Raw genomic sequence first — 15,717 nt, 5'->3', positions numbered from 1 at the left:
CCCACTGTGGTTTTTCTTTTCTTTTTCTCCAAAATATCTTACCACTCCTTTCAGCACGAAACATGCGTACGCCTCTTTCCTATCGCCACCAAAAACGTTGTGGCGTCTGCTAAACGCCATCTTGTCTCAGAGTTTGAAAATCTCGTGTGTAATTGTTTATTGTGCATGTCAAGTTCCGCCTTTATTTTCTTTATCTAACATCATCATCTTGCCAATCCATCTGTGATATAACAACAGTCTCGAATCGAGTGGAAGAAAAATCCTGCAATCAAGATTGTTCGAGAAATGCGACATCGTCAGCTGATTCGTAAACAAAGGTCAGTTTTACATCGATTGTCGCACAGGATCAAACTAAGTAAATGTCGATAAAACAAAAATGGAGAGAACAGGATGTAAAGAGAATATCTTGTAGACAAACTGATCGAACGTCTTGTAGTAATAAAGGTAAAAGTTCTACATAGCGGTGTAGATTGTAAAGGTGAAAAACCCGTGGCTTAGAAGGTACACTCCCCGACATTATTTATGGATGAAGGTGAAGCAAACACGTACAACTTGTATGAGACAACGGCCTCAAAATTCAACCGTTACACACACACACACACGGGGAAAACGATAACAATAAATTAGTAAAACAGTTAATGCATTATTCATCGAGTGAACGAAAAAAAAATGTCGTTTTGGTCGTTGTATTCAAGTGTCTTTATGCCCCCCCTCACACTATCGGGAATTTGAAATCAGGTTGGCTTTATTTTATGTTAAAAGAGGGTGAAAGCTTGCAATGTATAATGGCATTGAGTGTATGAAAACGAAAGTGTTTCTAGGAAGGTTAATTCGCATGCAAATGGCGAATTTCGCTACAATGACACGATTAGCAATTTAATAATTTGGTCCATTAAAGGTAGTGTTTCATCAGTTGCGAATGCCCAATCACCAAATGAATTGCGAAAACATTGTTTGTTGGCTTATTGATTATTTTTGTTGCTTTTTGTTTTTTCCTATTGCCAGTCGGGTGAGAAAATCAAGTCTACGGGTAGGAACAAATCGATCGAGTGACGCGCCCCACTTTTCTCTTCTCGATTGGGACGTACTTTTCACTTCCTACGCAGTAGCCCATTGACGTCACGGCGTCGTGAATGGCTCTCGTAGATACTGCTAGATGTACTGCAATTTAGATTTTAAAAAACAGAAATCCCTTTTTATGTTGCGTTCTCATTGTCTGCCGTCGTTAAATGGACAAGTTAAATTTGATGCATAATCGACACATGTATTAATGCTCGTTGAGGAGTATATTATACGCTTGCGCTGCAACCGATAATCAACAATCGTAAGCCCGTGAGTTCAGCACAATATTGCACACGCAAACAGGGAGGGGTTACGCATATAGGAAAAAAAAAATGAGTCCGGAAATCGAAACCTCATTTAATTCATTGATCTGAAAAATGAACGATTTTTTTTTTTTTTTTTGCAAGAACGGCTACTGCTGACTGGACCGTTTGATAGGAAACGAAAATAAATGGTTGGACTGAGGTAATCGAAAAACCCCTGGTTACGTCACGACATCCGTACAATATATCCGTCATCTTGTGGAGTTATACAAAGAACTGATGGATAGCGTATCCCATCAGACCGTTATAGTTACGTGTATAACGTGCTCTTATTATCCAACTATCCTATAATTTTTTTATTTATTTAATGCTACCTGTTGGAAATGTGTAACGTGTGACTTTATTTTCCAAGAAAGGCATTTGTACGTGCACGCACTAGATCAAATTGATTGATGCTGAAAAAAAAATCATTTCACGTGTTTCTTTTTTGTTGTTGTTGCTTCTGGTACTAGTCATTCATGAAAGTTATACGAGAATCACCATTCATTTCACTGGCTTTAGAATGGAACTATTTGGGCGTACTTCCCGGCAGTTGGGAAATCAAATTTAAAAAAAAATATTTTCGATGGGGAAGCCATAAGATTGTTATTGCAATGCAGGGATACGTAGGATGTTATTTTTTTGGGTGGTATGCACAGGTGTTATTCGACACCTATTATTTTGACGAGGACAGTTGAGTGAGCACGAATGCGATTTTTAAAAAACAAAACAAACAGCGGGTTGCAGGTGCATTTGCACCTACATCTACTAGTCGTCATTTGAATTGATGTCGATGCTTTTGCACTTGTTCAAATGCGGAAAAAAAAAAAAGTAAATAAAAATTGAAGACTTGCTACCCGTTTCACGGATCCCGCTGCGATGCTCCACCACTTGTTAGTTATTTTCAAATAGAAAAATGCGAATCTGATAACATCTCTATATGTTTCTTTTTTCTGGGACGTTCAACTCTTACCGTATAAACATATGGGGGTTTCCGGATTCAAATTTATCTTTTTTTTTTTTGTCTTTCAAGTTCGCGTGAGCTAAAGAACATTTAGCAAGAAAATGATCAAAAGCTGCTTCCGTTTTGGGTTGAAGCGCGTGAATTCACGATAGGAAACGTTTTTGCACACATGTGTGTGTGCTAGATGTCGATTGGTGTACCTTCCATTTGTTGTTTTGTTTTCTGCGTCGCAGTTATTTGACGTCACGTACAACCCAACGTCTGGTCTTGCAGTTCCCGGCAAATCAATACCCCAACAGACCCTGGAGCATAACCACCCCCTCGTGAGTGCATCTACGTGTGTGTTGTGACGTCTTTCCGAAAGGCTGAACACTTGTCAAAAACGTTCCCCTTTTTTTTCATATTTACATTGGATTATACATGCTGGACTGCTTTTATACGCGCTATAATGCGATGTGCATTGAATGTGAACTCCCTGACTACCCATCCCCCCCCCCTTTTTTTACGGGCTCGTTTGCGAACATCACATTTTATACTTGTGCAAGATATTTATTAGACTAGGGGGAAAAAAACCGCAATCCCGCATTAACGTATCTCTCGCCAAGTTTGAATATAAAAAGGAAATGTAAAAAATTAAAAAAAATAGGAAGCTAAGGAAGACCAAAGAATTTTTTTTTTTTAAAATCACGAAATCACGATTTCGTGAACACCAGTATAGTTGCGTAGTTGAAGATTATCATTGGCGGCGAATCGTCACGCTCTCAAACGCGCTCCGCCATCCGGAATAGAAACGTCCGTCCTTTCAGCGACCGAGAGATACGCTGCTGCCAACTAGTGAACGATATTTACTAACTAATGTCGCGTAAAGGTAATATTTGTAAGTAAGGTATTCGATTGACTCGTAAACAACATGTAAATTAAAACGCATTTTTTTTTCTCCAATGTTGAAATTCGAGAGGCATACGCTGAACTTTCCGACCGTCTGGGAGAAATTAGTTTGATTTTTTTTTTTGGGGGGGCGATTTGCTTCTCTACACAAGTACTTTTTCAATTGGAAGATTGTGTTTCCCCCTTCGTGAAGGTCGTGAAAGAAAAAAAAAACAGGGATATCTATAACACACATATGCAACAAAACAAAACAAAACGTCCTTCAAAGTCTACTGCACGCAAAAAAAGTTGCATACATTTTCAAGCTCGGCTACAACATATTATTATTCACCATTTTTTCACGGTGTGTGTAACACGCAGACGTGTAGAGGGTGCTGTGGACGTGGGCACAAGAGAGAGTTGGCAGATCATTGAATGAACCAGAGAAAAAAAAGAAAAAGACAGTTCCGGCATTTCGAATAAATATTGTACACAATAGCTTCGATTTATTTATATTTTTGTGTGCTGTCCCCCTTTTTTTATTTCCTCACGAACAAAGAGGGAAGTGAACGATGACAGTGTAACCGAGTCGGCGAATGCACGAAAGAGCGAAAGTGACTCTCTATTTTTTCCCCCTTTCAAAAGGCATTGGAAGTAGTCACATGAACCAAGTCTGTCGATGATAGGCTGTTTTTGGATTTCCTTATACAGTTCAGTTGCCTAAAGTGAAAATGTGTTTCCCCCATTTTTTTTTTATCCTTTTTTTTTTTTCTTTTACTGTTCGTTCAAACGCATTATTTGGAAAGTGTTATTCAAATACAATAATGATTTGTTTCCCTGCCGTAGGTTCGTATTTTTGAAAGAAAAAAGACTTGATTGAATCATCGTGTACCATTTTCTAATCACGGTCGTTTGGCTATAACGGAAAAACAAACGATAAAAAACTGTTTGCGATATTGAACTCGTGTAAACCGAATCTATTGCGTCAATCGGGGCAAACAAAAGGTCTCCACACGGATGTGTTCTAAACCTCTGCTCAAAACTCAGATCGCCCGGGTCCACCACAGATTCGTAATCAGCCGTTTTGTATTCGACATATACTGTGTATATGTATCATTGTTGTAAGTAGATTCGGGTTGCTTAGTCGAGATAAGGTCGCGCCGACTGCCATGTAAATAGACGCAATCGCACACCCTTGGGTTTGAGGGTATTATACATGCAAGTTGGGACACGTAGACATTTGACCTCAACGAACAAATGGACGTAAACAACGAGTTTTACTTTCACATATACTTATGTAATGTACAGCTTAGTCTCCTTGATGTTTTTTTTGGGCTTTTATAAATTTTTAATTAGGACTTAATATGTCTCAATAGATTTTTAGCTTTTAATAGTTTACTAGTTTCTTGACAGCTTCAAAGCAGCGCCATTTGTCTGGCATGTAGAACGGCTCAAACATGTGCGGGAATGGCGTATCGAATCCCGTCACGCGTTCGATGGGCGCTTCCAAATTCAGGAAACAATCGTGCTGTTTAAAGAAGAGAAAACCATTGATTTCAGATTGTTCACTTTTAGATTGTAAAACAATGCAGCCATTTACCTGGATGCTGGCAGCAATTTCAGCTCCAAATCCGGACGTCAATGGCGCTTCATGCGCTATCAGCAACCGTCCCGTTTTCTTCACCGACTTGAGACATTTAGAAAGTGAGATGAATAAACAAAAAAATTGAAATGGTGAGTAAACAAAATCCACAACAGGTAAGTCAAAAAAAAAAAAAAGGAAAATAACAACTACAAATTATTTAATGATGAAAAACAAAAACGAAGTCAACTGTTTTCACTTCCGTGTCAAGCTTGAGCGGCAATTTAAAGAGCCTCTTTCAGTTTCGGGCTCGTCGAACCGCAATTAGAAATCAGAAATTTGTGCTCAAGAAACCGTGAAGAGAGAGAAAAAAAAGGGCGATAAAAAGTTGGCGAAAAGAATAGAACGGTCATTCAGCGAAATGTCAAAACAAGTTTCACCTAGACCATACCACCAAAGAGTTTCATATTGCCAATGTTTCCCATTTTAGGAATTTCTTTTGGAGTAGCGAAAATGAGAGAAAGGCCATAATGTTCAGGTTACCAACCTGGGCAATAGTCTCCTTGTCCCACGGTAGAATGGTAACTAGATCAATTAGTTCACACGAAACGTTGAGCTGATCCTTGGCTAGTTGGCATACTTCGCGTAGAACATGAACCTGCGTACCCCAGCCAACTAGTGTGATGTCATCTCCTAAAGAAAAATTGATAAAATGTTTGCATTAATTCGTCTGCTATGTAGTCAACAGATGTGCGATTCCAACAGGATGTTTTATCATTTGGCCAACTATGTTTACATCAGATCCTGAGATAACATAAAGTCACAGGATGATTTCATTGTGGACATACTACCTTCGACTAGTATGTCAGCTTTTGACAGCGGCATAGTGTACTCTTTGACTGGCACCTGTTCAACGGCGCTACGGTACAGGATCTTGGGTTCGAAAAACAGGCACGGGTTTTTGTCACGAATGCACGAAAGTAGTAAGCCCTTGGCCTTGATGGGCCCTCGGGGAACCACAACCTTTTAAGACAACGATAAAACCACATTAACACGATGCCACATATGAAGCATGACAAAAACTAGGCTCACCTTGAGTCCAGGACAGTGGGCAAAGAATGCTTCAGGGCTTTGCGAGTGATACAGGGCTCCATGCCCCACTGCAGAGCAGGGAGCACGGATAGTCAGGGATCCACAATCATAAAGACCTCCACTTCTGTATCGGTATTTGGCAGCCTCATTGCAAATCTGGCATTTCCCAGAATGACTTCGAATTAATTTTTTTTTTTTGCCTCATCAGCCCTCCAATTTACAGACCTGATCAAATGCTGGAAGGATGTAATCTGCAAACTGAATTTCTGCTATGGCTGTAGCTCCTGCGGTGGCAGCTCCTATACCAAAACCAGCGATTCCTTGTTCACACAAAGGAGTGTTGAAAACTCTGGACTTGCCATGCTTTTCCTGTAGCCCAACTGTGCAGCGAAATACTCCCCCAAAGGCCACATCTTCACCAAATATTACTACAGGTAAAAACTTACTGTTAATATGTACATTGAAACATAAAGATCAATGTGTTTACTAGCTGTAGGATCTGAGGAGAGGGCTAAATCCAGTGAGTTATTGATAGCCTGGAACAAGTTCATACGCTGTGTTTCGCCTGCATGGAACGGGAATTCAATATTAGTTCTCTGAACTCAAAATAACAAATTGACATGGGAACCTTCGGAAGCGGAGACGGTATCTGGAACAAATGTAAAATGAGATAACCGCTGAGATATTCTCAATGGGCATTTATTGAGAAGGAGATTCCGAGTAAGGAAATTACGAAGAGCCATGTTTACACTTTATCGTTTTACGTTGAATTTCGTCTGATTTGCTTTTCGATTAAATCTTTTCTATAGCTGCCATCTTCTGTTGAAAATCACAACTTCTTTCTTTGCCAAATGGGTTTACCCAGGGTTTGCCCTACCGATTACCGCACGCAGCATTTCTTTCTTTTCCGCGGCGGTCATCACGAAAAAGCACTTATCACTCTGCGTGACCCGGATGGAATATCAAGTTGACGCAGACAAATGACGGTTGAAACTTTTTTGTATTTCATTTGTTTTAACACTTATCAAGCTCTAACTCTAACCGAAAATTTCCCATGTCAGTTCACAAACGGACAAGAAACAACTTGACGGATGAAACTTGCTTTTAAAGAATTGGAGGTAGAATTTTGAAAATCCAACAATTCTATTTGCAGTTTGACCTCAACGGAACCCGTTGACACTTGCTCGCCCTATGTGATAGGATATCGTGCCATGATCACAACATCAACAATCAAACGCACGATAGTCGTGAATACTGCAAGCAGTCGTCCACTCAAACATAGTCAAGTCTGTTGCGTCAATCGTGCTATTTGAATAACTGAGACAGTTATCACCTCTCTACAAATTTAGTTCGCAAAATGGCACCCGTTTCCGACTAAGCTCTCATCTAAAACGGCCTAACTGACAACAATCGATAAACCGACTGAAAATTGCGTTCCCATTCCCTCAAAGTGCGTAATAAGCCCTGGATCGAGTGCGAACATTGACATTCTGTCTTCGCAAAACATGGAAACGAAAACTACAGAAAGCCCGATCAGCGATGCTGATCATTTGAAGAAAAACGGAAACGAGATTCACGTTTTTCATATTTGCACAAATGCAAGTGTGCCGGAAGCAGAACCCAAAAACGCCACAGCGGAACAGCAAATGCTGACACCCACAAAAGTGTACGGTCGACGATGGCTGATGCTCCTGATTTTTGCCCTTGTCTCAATGATGAACGCCTTCCAATGGATACAATTCTCCATCATAACCAGTTTACTGAGCAAGTAATTAACAATTTCGTGTTGATCTACGTAGCACGTGTTCCAAAGAGATAACTAAGAGTAATTTATAATTGACAGATATTACGGCGTAGACAGTCAGACGGTCAACTGGACGTCATTGGTTTATATGGTCGTTTACGTTCCACTAATCTTCCCAGGTGCTTGGGTCATGGACAAAATGGTCAGTCTAGACTTTAAATTGAAAAATTTCATCGTACACTGATAACACGTCCTTGACAAAAATAAATGAAATAGCCCATTGATTTTTATCTTGCCAGGGATTAAGAGTGACGTTGTTGATTGGCAGTTTTGGAACGGCGGCCGGTGCATGGATTAAAGTGTTGTCCGTTGCACCTGATCGGTTTTACGTCGCCCTTATAGGTCAAACGATGGCAGCCATTTCTCAGGTGTTTATTTTAAGTGTTCCACCAAACATAGCTGCAACGTGGTTTGGCTCCAATCAAGTTTCGTCGGCCTGTTCCATCGGAGTATTCGGCAACCAGGTACAATTTGATTGATAATCATCCACAGAAGCCCGGGATAATGAATTCTCCATTAAAATTTCGTGAAACCATAAAAACTTGAATGACGACATACAGCTGAAAGCATTTGGCTGTTGATGTTTCATAGGAAACGAGAATAAAGTGTGTTGTTGATGATGTACAGAAAGGAGCTGAAAAATTGCAATAACATTTGTCTGCCCTTATGAGGAAACATCGTAAATCGTACATTTATATGTCTTCAAAAAATAGTTAGGTGTGGCTCTTGGATTTCTCTTGCCGCCCATCTTGGTGAAGGACGGCACTATCGATACAATTGGCAACGGCCTGAGTCTCATGTTCTACATTGTGGCCGGAGTTTGCACGGCTTTACTCATTGCCGTCATCGTAGGTAAGAGAAAAAAGAGGGGGTGGGGGCGAATAAATTTTAACGCGCATAACTCATTTCCAATTTAATTCGGTTGGCAGGTTTCCAAGCCAAGCCGCCTTTGCCTCCGAGCGTAGCTCGTTACTCCAACCCGTCATCGACCGAATCCACGAACTATTCCCAATCGATCAAGCGAATTTTATTGAACAGAGACTACGTCATTCTTCTGGTCACTTATGGCATTAACGTGGGCGTCTTTTATGCCATGTCAACCCTCCTGAATCAAACAGTTCTGCAGCACTTTCCTGTAATTAATCATATTAGGGTGGGGGGATCTTAATGACGAGAAATAATGAACGTCCAATTAAAATACGAACAATTAGGGCCAAGAAGAAAGTGCGGGTCAAATCGGTTTGACAATCGTCGTTTGCGGAATGGCTGGCTCCGTGCTGGGAGGAATCATTCTCGATCGAACGCACAAATTTAAGTAAGATTTTGTCTTTTTTCTTTTTCTAGATTTTATTTAATGCAATGAACGATGATTGATGACCAAATTGACATTGAATCGTTTCACAGAGAAACCACTCTAGCGGTGTACGGATTGGCCGTGGTGGGAATGGTGGCCTACACTTTCAGGTTGTACTTTTTGAATTTTTAACACTAATCACATTTCATTCTCAACGTGTTTTATTTTTCAGTTTTAATGTCGAGCTTATCGCTGTCACATTCGTCACGGCCGGAGCCGTTGGGTATGTTAACTGATTATACTGCCTGTGTGTGTGTGTGTGTGTGTGTGTGTTTGTGTGTGTGGCGTCATGCACAATTGAAAATGGTTATAGATATATTGTTTGAAAATGAATAGGTTTTTCATGACGGGATACTTACCGGTGGGATTCGAATTCGCTGCCGAATTGACCTATCCAGAACCGGAAGGAACTTCATCCGGACTACTGAATGCGTCCGCTCAGATTTTTGGCGTCGTGTTCACTGTTTTAGGCGGTTGGTTGTTACCCTATTACGGTGACCTTGTCTGCAATGGTACGTTAACGTTTGCTTTGCTCATCGGAGCCATTATGACGGTGTTCATCCGTCCGAAACTCAGACGTCAGAAAGCCGTTAATGGTTTCCAATAACCAGCGCCTATTGCAGCACTTAACGCTGTTTCATTTGCTCTCTTTCAAGCTGTTCTTTTATTATTATTATTATTATTATTATTATATGGACTCGTTTGAAATCAAGTGGAGCGATGATGATATACAAAAATAGTGAATAAATTTGAATTGTTAAAAACTGATCAGTCATCCCGACATACACGTGAATATCGACGAAAGTAATTTCCCTTTTGCTTATCCGTAATCATCAGCACGCAACGAGTACGGAATTATTATAGCGTGCGTTTTGTTTCTCGTTTAGAAATGATAGCTTTCAGTATAGAGGAGGAGCGGATTCATTTTTTGTTTGCATTCATGTTACGAACGTCAGAAAAAAAAAAAAAGACAAGGGCAAATATTTGCACAAGTTGTTTTGAATCCTCGGGTATTTGGTTTGTGATTCCAACAGGTTTTTTTTCCTTGTTTTCATTTTTCATATTAGATCAAAACGCGCTACCATCTAAGGTTATTACAAAAACAGTCGCAACAAGCTAACGTGGTTTTTCCCAAATTTGTCTGTGTGCATTTTTTTACGATATGCAAAAATGCGGGAGTCGCTCTTAAGAAGAAAAAAAACAAGACAGAAGCGTTGGAAACGTAAAAAGATGAAGAAAAAAGAAAGAAAAAGATCAAATTAACTAGGGGTCTACTGAGGATGCCCTCATAGCTATGACGATCCTTATTTAGACATACATAAGCCTGAGCTGTTCTCTTTCTAGTTCAACCTAATTATGTACGGCGCTTAAGGGCAACGGGTTCCGACGTCGTTTGCATATCAAATTCTGTCGTCAGATGAAACAAAACAAAACAAAAAAAAAAGCACAAGGCTTTTCAAAAAGTTTTTACCTTTTTTTTCTTTTCCTATTGTGCGGATGCTATGTGCCTCTAGCAGAATAGCAATCGTCTCGCGCTCCCGTTCCCGCAAGGGCGGTGATAATGCAACCAAGCTCTCGTTTCATATATCTTAGATGTTTTAATTCTAATGATTTTATTGGATTTAAACAACAACAACAACAAAAGACAAGGAGGACGCTCTATTATTGTGCAATGTATGTAATACTATTGGTTTATGCTTCAATTTTTTCCCCGTTTTTGTTGACCGGATCAACAAACAACAACAAAAAATGGATGAAAAGATTATCGAACCTTGAAGCGATGAATAGTGAAAGGCCGGTATAATTTTTATTAGCTTAAATTTACTTTATTATTGTGGTTGATGCAAACACCTGAATTCAAGAGTTCCATTTAATACGATTATTGTGTTCGTGGCAGTTTTACCCATAAACACAGCCTACGTGAACAGCTGCACAGGTGCCGTCGGGCTAGTTGTCTGGCGTCGTTCTTCTATCGTTCGTCAGTTCTTATTTCGCAGCGGAACTTATAGCTCACGAAGCAACACTACACAGAACAGTTGAGGCCAAGGCTGACACCGGCTTTCTGTGGGCCAAGGCTACGTTTTTAAAACATTTTCGGATTTCATAAATAATTTTTCTTTTCTTCTTCCCTTCGGCTTTGAAGAAAGAAAAAACTAAAAAAATGAAGTTCTCCCTTGGCCGGTGGCTCAGCCAATGAGGCGGGATGTTCCCACATTCGTTCGTCTCGATTCTTCCCCCCCGCACATTTTGAGGCGGAGCACGCCATCCCTCTTCCCGTTGACAATAGACTATGTAACGTCGGTGACCGTTTCGCTTAGATGAAAATCACGCGCTTGGCATGCAGGAACTTGTTTACCTTTCCAATCGACTGTACCCGTAGCAAGCACTTATCGTCTCTCTCTCTCTCTCTCGAGTTCCTACTTTTCTTTTTTTTTTGTGCGCAAAAAAATCGTAATCCGGTGATTGCCACCACCCTCCTGGCCTTCCTTTTTGTTGGTTAGTTCTGAATCGGAATCGTCCGAAAATTGGCGAGATGGTGGCAGACCAAGAGACAACTCAGTTCAGTTATCAGTATTCTCCCATAACTCTAGCTGCAGGGAGAGAAGAAACAGTTGGCGAAGAGGAAGTTGTCCAAGAAGAGGAAGTAGCCATGTTAACCGACGTTAAGAGTGCGACGAGCATCGTTCAGCCCGTCAAATGCCAATCGAACAAATCAAAGTCGATGGAAACAAAAGTGTATCGAAGACGATGGATCATGTTGGCTCTTTTCGTTTTCGTTTTCATGACCAACGCCTTCCAGTGGATTCAGTTCTCCATCATCAATAATTTAATCACAAAGTGAGTTGGAATTTCGGATATGTTATGTCGTTATTCGTTATCTTAACATTGGGTTTGTTTGCCCTTTTCGCTATTTCAGATATTATGGCGTTGAGAGTTCAACTGTTGATTGGACAAGCCTGGTGTTTATGGTCGCTTACATTCCTTTAATCTTCCCCGGTGCCTGGATTATGGATAAGATGGTGCGTATTTCATTTGCACATTTTTTAGGTGACATAAACATCCTTTAATACTAATGGCAAACACCTGTTCGGCAGGGTCTTCGCGTTACTTTATTACTCGGGGCTTTCGGTACGACAGCGGGAGCTTGGACCAACGTTATGAGCGTCGCTCCTGATCGGTAAGTTATATGTATATCCTTAACTTTATTACTAGTTAATGTACCAATATTTTGGTAGTAGAATTAATTAGATTCATTTATAAAAAAAGGTTTTATGTCGCATTGATGGGTCAAACGCTTTGCGCCACGGCTCAAGTCTTCCTTTTAGGTAAATCTTGTCTTAACTATACGTTCGTGAACTAGTAATTTCATTTTCAACTGTGTGTTAAAAGGTGTGTCTCCTAACGTAGCGGCCGTCTGGTTTGGTCCCGAACAAGTTTCATCGGCATGCGCCATCGGCGTTTTCGGTAGCCAGGTACAAATATAACATTTGCTGACATTGAAACCAAATGTGAAAAAATAAAATCAACCAAATAAAAATAAAAATAAAAACATTTGAAATGTAGGTCGGCATAGCTCTAGGTTTTCTCATACCACCGATTTTGGTTAAGGATCACGAATTGAAAGATGATATTGGAGCGGATTTGCTTTTCATGTTTTACATCGTCGCCGGAGTCTCTACCCTCCTATTGCTGGTCGTTATCGTTGGTAAACCCAATTCTTTGAAATTATTCGGCTCATTTCTGATCGATTTTTAACAAATTCAAACATAAATCTGCATATGATTTTGGTTTGGTCACATAGTGTTCCAAGCGAAACCTAGTTTGCCACCAAGCGCTGCTCGATGCCTGGCCTCTCAGCAGCCATCGCCCACTCCTTTGACCTACTACCGTTCCGTTAAAAGAATCCTTACCAATCGAGACTATAACCTTTTGTTGCTTACCTACGGTATCAACGTTGGCGTGTTCTACGCCATGTCGACCTTGTTGAATCAGGTCGTTTTGCAACATTTTCCGGTATGATGGATTCATAAGTCAACGTCATATGATGGCTTGCTTTTAAAGTGATCGTTTATCTAATGATTCCATTACTGGGGGGCCAAAAAGGGGAGAGGAAGAGAATGCTGGACGCATTGGATTGACTATCGTTTTGTGCGGAATGCTTGGCTCCGTTCTGTTTGGAGTGATTCTCGACAGAACCCATAAATTCAAGTAAGATTCTTCACTCGTATAGTCGTTTTTTTTTGGGTGTGATCCATTCACGACCCGTTGACCTTCTTCCGAATGCCTGAGATGAATTGCATTTTTTTGTTTTATGGGTCATTTCAGGGAAACTACTCTGGCCGTCTACGTTTTTGTTTTAGCCAGCATGGCAGCGTACACTTTCACCTTCAAGCTGGAACACATCGCTGTCACATTTGTCACGGCCGGAGTAACGGGGTATACAATCGTGTTTCATGAATTTAAAGTTGGCGCTATAAAAAGAAATGATAATCGTTTTTCGTTTCTAAAAACGTGTTTGTCTTTAGGTTCTTTATGACGGGATACTTGCCGGTGGGCTTCGAATTTGCAGCCGAATTGACTTATCCGGAGCCTGAAGTGACGTCTGCCGGACTGCTGAATGCATCCGCTCAAATCTTTGGCATCATTTTTACTATTCTCGGAGGGTGGTTGTTGGCTAATTACGGCTCTTTGGTATGCAATGGAACCATGTTAGCCGCTTTGTTGGTCGGCGCTGCCCTAACGCTGCCCATCCGCGCTGAGCTTAAGCGTCAAAAGGCTAACCAGACAGCCGAGAACATGCCAACAAAAGATGTTAAAGAAGCAATTAAAGACGGGAATCCTTGACATGTTATGTAAAATACTGTTTTCTCTGGACGGGAGGTTTCCCGTTGCATCACCATTTAATATCTGATTTATGATTTTCTGCCATTCTATTTCCAAACTGAAGGAATCTTATTATTTTATCCTGTACTCACGATCCGTGTGATTTCTCATATTTAAATTAAATTAACGTATCGATCTGAAGTTTAGAAGAAGAAGAAAATCCCATTTGTTGAAATGGCAATACACAAATAATGAGAAACTATCCTGAAAATTTGATATCAGACTGTTTGATATAAGTCCTCAACAAGTTTGACCAGTATGACCCCACGCTCTTAATTACATGAGAACTGCTGGTTTCCAATTGAAATTGCTGGCACGGAATTCCCCGTACTAACCCGTTGGTATTTGTTTGCGGTCGGGCAGATAAAAAATTGCCAAAGAAAAGTTGAACACATTTTTAGTCCTTCAACACTGAAGGCCTCGACCCAACTATAGTGTCCCATTTTATGTTTTCTCTTTACCGGACACAACAGAGCCATGTGTAAAATTCTTCCACAGTGTCATTTCCATATGACTTGAAAGTGATGCTTTTAGTCCTTTGATTATCGCCTTCCCCGCGTTGCGTTGTCGTGTCATCTGAAAGTTAAACTGACGAGGCCGTTCACTATATATTATACAGTGTATAGAACGTCTGTCAAGATGTGTGTCCTCTTACATGCTGGGAGATCGTAGGATACATGTTTTACGGACGTCTGATAGAAGAGAAAAGAGGATTTAACGGCCGTGAAAGTAATTCCCTTTTTTGGCAATAGACTATTGTTTTTCATTCGTGACAATGCGCGTTGCAGATGGTGTCATGCAGGACAGCTCGTTTATTTTGGTTCCATCTAGCCATGAAGGTAGCCCTAAAAATAAATACTTAGAGATTCTTCCTATATACAGCAGTCTACTGTATATAATAGTTATACTAAATAAAGAAGTCAAAGCCGGAAAACAAGGACGCGGAAAGTTGCAATTGCGCCGCATGGTCATTAGGACACCCACGGATAATCCGTGTTATACTTACTTGCGGTTAATGGCGTAGACTATATTTTATTGTTATTATTATTTGTGGACGATTGCAAAGTATTGACAGTTATGGTTTCCGCATAGAATGGCTCGAATCTACAACCAGGTCATGGAACAAAAATGACACTTGTCTTTGTTTCAAGACAACTGATAAATAAAGGATAAAAGAGGAAAGTAAACGATGGTGTGTGCTCAAGCCAAAGACAATACTCAGCAGGTTGCCATACTAGACTTGCTTGAACAGGGCGTGACTTTGACAGTCGGAGGTCCTAAAGACCTCGGTGTGTGAATATTGAAAGAAGTGTTTCGTGAGATTTTTCAAAGCCTTGCAACTCAAAAAGGAATTGTTTCAAACCTTGTTGGTATATTTCTGTCACAAAAACTGATAGATTGACAATGTTTTCATTTTCAATTTTGCTATTAATACATAACAAAATCCATGTCAAGGAATGCAGAGGAATGAGTACACCAGTTAAGTTATTTAGATCTGTCCTTAACATATCTGTAATAATGTGTTATAGCGGCGAGATTGCGTAGCCAATATCGGCCCACAGCAGTGCACGATTTTTGCGGCAAGGACTTGAAAGGGTCACTCGGATCATTACTGTTATGGCGCTTCTCGTGGGGATTACATGAACTTTGCATAGTGATTTTTTTAGAAACTATATCATCAATTGAATTATGCCATTATGGGGACAAGGATTCTTATATTCTTCCTTTTGCTGAGAAGGTCGATTGCCCCGGAGAATGGCAAAACACGCATTTTAGTAAGAGTATGGCAAATAATGGATTTCATCA

General features: G+C 40.4%; 3 protein-coding genes and 1 long non-coding RNA gene across 6 annotated transcripts; 3 read left to right on the top strand and 1 right to left on the bottom strand.

Annotated features, from left to right (window-relative positions):
• The first annotated feature begins 14 nt into the window (after positions 1-14).
• LOC116924879 lies at positions 15-6,213 on the top strand. Its single transcript, XR_006649340.1, has 3 exons — positions 15-317; positions 4,771-4,929; positions 6,078-6,213. It is a non-coding gene; the product is annotated as an uncharacterized LOC116924879 (long non-coding RNA).
• Positions 4,454-6,659, bottom strand: LOC116924860 (2-oxoisovalerate dehydrogenase subunit beta, mitochondrial). Its single transcript, XM_032931445.2, has 8 exons — positions 6,498-6,659; positions 6,357-6,434; positions 6,095-6,297; positions 5,870-6,025; positions 5,629-5,800; positions 5,325-5,470; positions 4,796-4,882; positions 4,454-4,723 (listed from the first exon to the last, which is right to left on the bottom strand). The coding sequence occupies exons 1-8, from the start codon at positions 6,610-6,612 to the stop codon at positions 4,583-4,585; spliced, it is 1,098 nt and encodes a 365-aa protein (XP_032787336.2). The 5' UTR covers positions 6,613-6,659; the 3' UTR covers positions 4,454-4,582.
• LOC116924870 (feline leukemia virus subgroup C receptor-related protein 2) lies at positions 6,447-9,795 on the top strand. 3 transcript variants are annotated; one of them, XM_045176736.1, is made up of 11 exons: positions 6,447-6,589; positions 6,679-6,855; positions 7,023-7,637; positions 7,713-7,815; positions 7,913-8,137; positions 8,387-8,525; positions 8,603-8,808; positions 8,885-8,988; positions 9,078-9,137; positions 9,200-9,250; positions 9,364-9,795. In XM_045176736.1, exons 3-11 carry the CDS (start codon positions 7,375-7,377, stop codon positions 9,632-9,634), a joined length of 1,422 nt encoding a protein of 473 aa, XP_045032671.1. In that variant the 5' UTR covers positions 6,447-6,589; positions 6,679-6,855; positions 7,023-7,374; the 3' UTR covers positions 9,635-9,795. The 3 variants fall into 3 exon arrangements, with proteins under 3 accessions (XP_045032671.1, XP_045032676.1, XP_045032680.1); XM_045176741.1 differs by having other exon boundaries at positions 6,931-7,637; XM_045176745.1 differs by having other exon boundaries at positions 6,679-7,155; positions 7,219-7,637.
• A 1,280-nt stretch (positions 9,796-11,075) lies between these two features.
• Positions 11,076-14,113, top strand: LOC116924845 (feline leukemia virus subgroup C receptor-related protein 2). The gene is made up of 10 exons (XM_045176708.1): positions 11,076-11,865; positions 11,945-12,047; positions 12,123-12,205; positions 12,295-12,353; positions 12,418-12,500; positions 12,592-12,733; positions 12,830-13,041; positions 13,133-13,236; positions 13,354-13,464; positions 13,554-14,113. The coding sequence occupies exons 1-10, from the start codon at positions 11,561-11,563 to the stop codon at positions 13,870-13,872; spliced, it is 1,521 nt and encodes a 506-aa protein (XP_045032643.1). The 5' UTR covers positions 11,076-11,560; the 3' UTR covers positions 13,873-14,113.
• Positions 14,114-15,717: the final 1,604 nt, after the last annotated feature.

This window comes from Daphnia magna, linkage group LG1 (genome assembly GCF_020631705.1).
Source record: "Daphnia magna isolate NIES linkage group LG1, ASM2063170v1.1, whole genome shotgun sequence".
NCBI lineage: Eukaryota > Metazoa > Arthropoda > Branchiopoda > Diplostraca > Daphniidae > Daphnia > Daphnia magna.
The sequence above is the reverse complement of the archived record's forward strand: the minus strand, read 5'-3'. Positions and strand labels throughout refer to the sequence as shown.

Bases quoted from the DNA above. Each gene is read 5' to 3' on its own strand.
- LOC116924845 (XM_045176708.1), top strand. From the start codon at position 11,561: ATGGTGGCAGACCAAGAGACAACTCAGTTCAGTTATCAGTATTCTCCC. The intron at 12,354-12,417 runs GTAAATCTTGTC...GTGTGTTAAAAG, and splicing joins GGCTCAAGTCTTCCTTTTAG to GTGTGTCTCCTAACGTAGCG. The intron at 13,465-13,553 runs GTATACAATCGT...GTTTGTCTTTAG, and splicing joins GTCACGGCCGGAGTAACGGG to GTTCTTTATGACGGGATACT.
- LOC116924870 (XM_045176736.1), top strand. From the start codon at position 7,375: ATGGAAACGAAAACTACAGAAAGCCCGATCAGCGATGCTGATCATTTG. The intron at 8,526-8,602 runs GTAAGAGAAAAA...TTCGGTTGGCAG, and splicing joins ACTCATTGCCGTCATCGTAG to GTTTCCAAGCCAAGCCGCCT. The intron at 9,251-9,363 runs GTATGTTAACTG...GAAAATGAATAG, and splicing joins GTCACGGCCGGAGCCGTTGG to GTTTTTCATGACGGGATACT.
- LOC116924860 (XM_032931445.2), bottom strand. From the start codon at position 6,612: ATGGCTCTTCGTAATTTCCTTACTCGGAATCTCCTTCTCAATAAATGC. The intron at 6,435-6,497 runs GTTCCCATGTCA...CGTTCCATGCAG, and splicing joins TACCGTCTCCGCTTCCGAAG to GCGAAACACAGCGTATGAAC. The intron at 6,026-6,094 runs GTCTGTAAATTG...GGGAAATGCCAG, and splicing joins TCCTTCCAGCATTTGATCAG to ATTTGCAATGAGGCTGCCAA.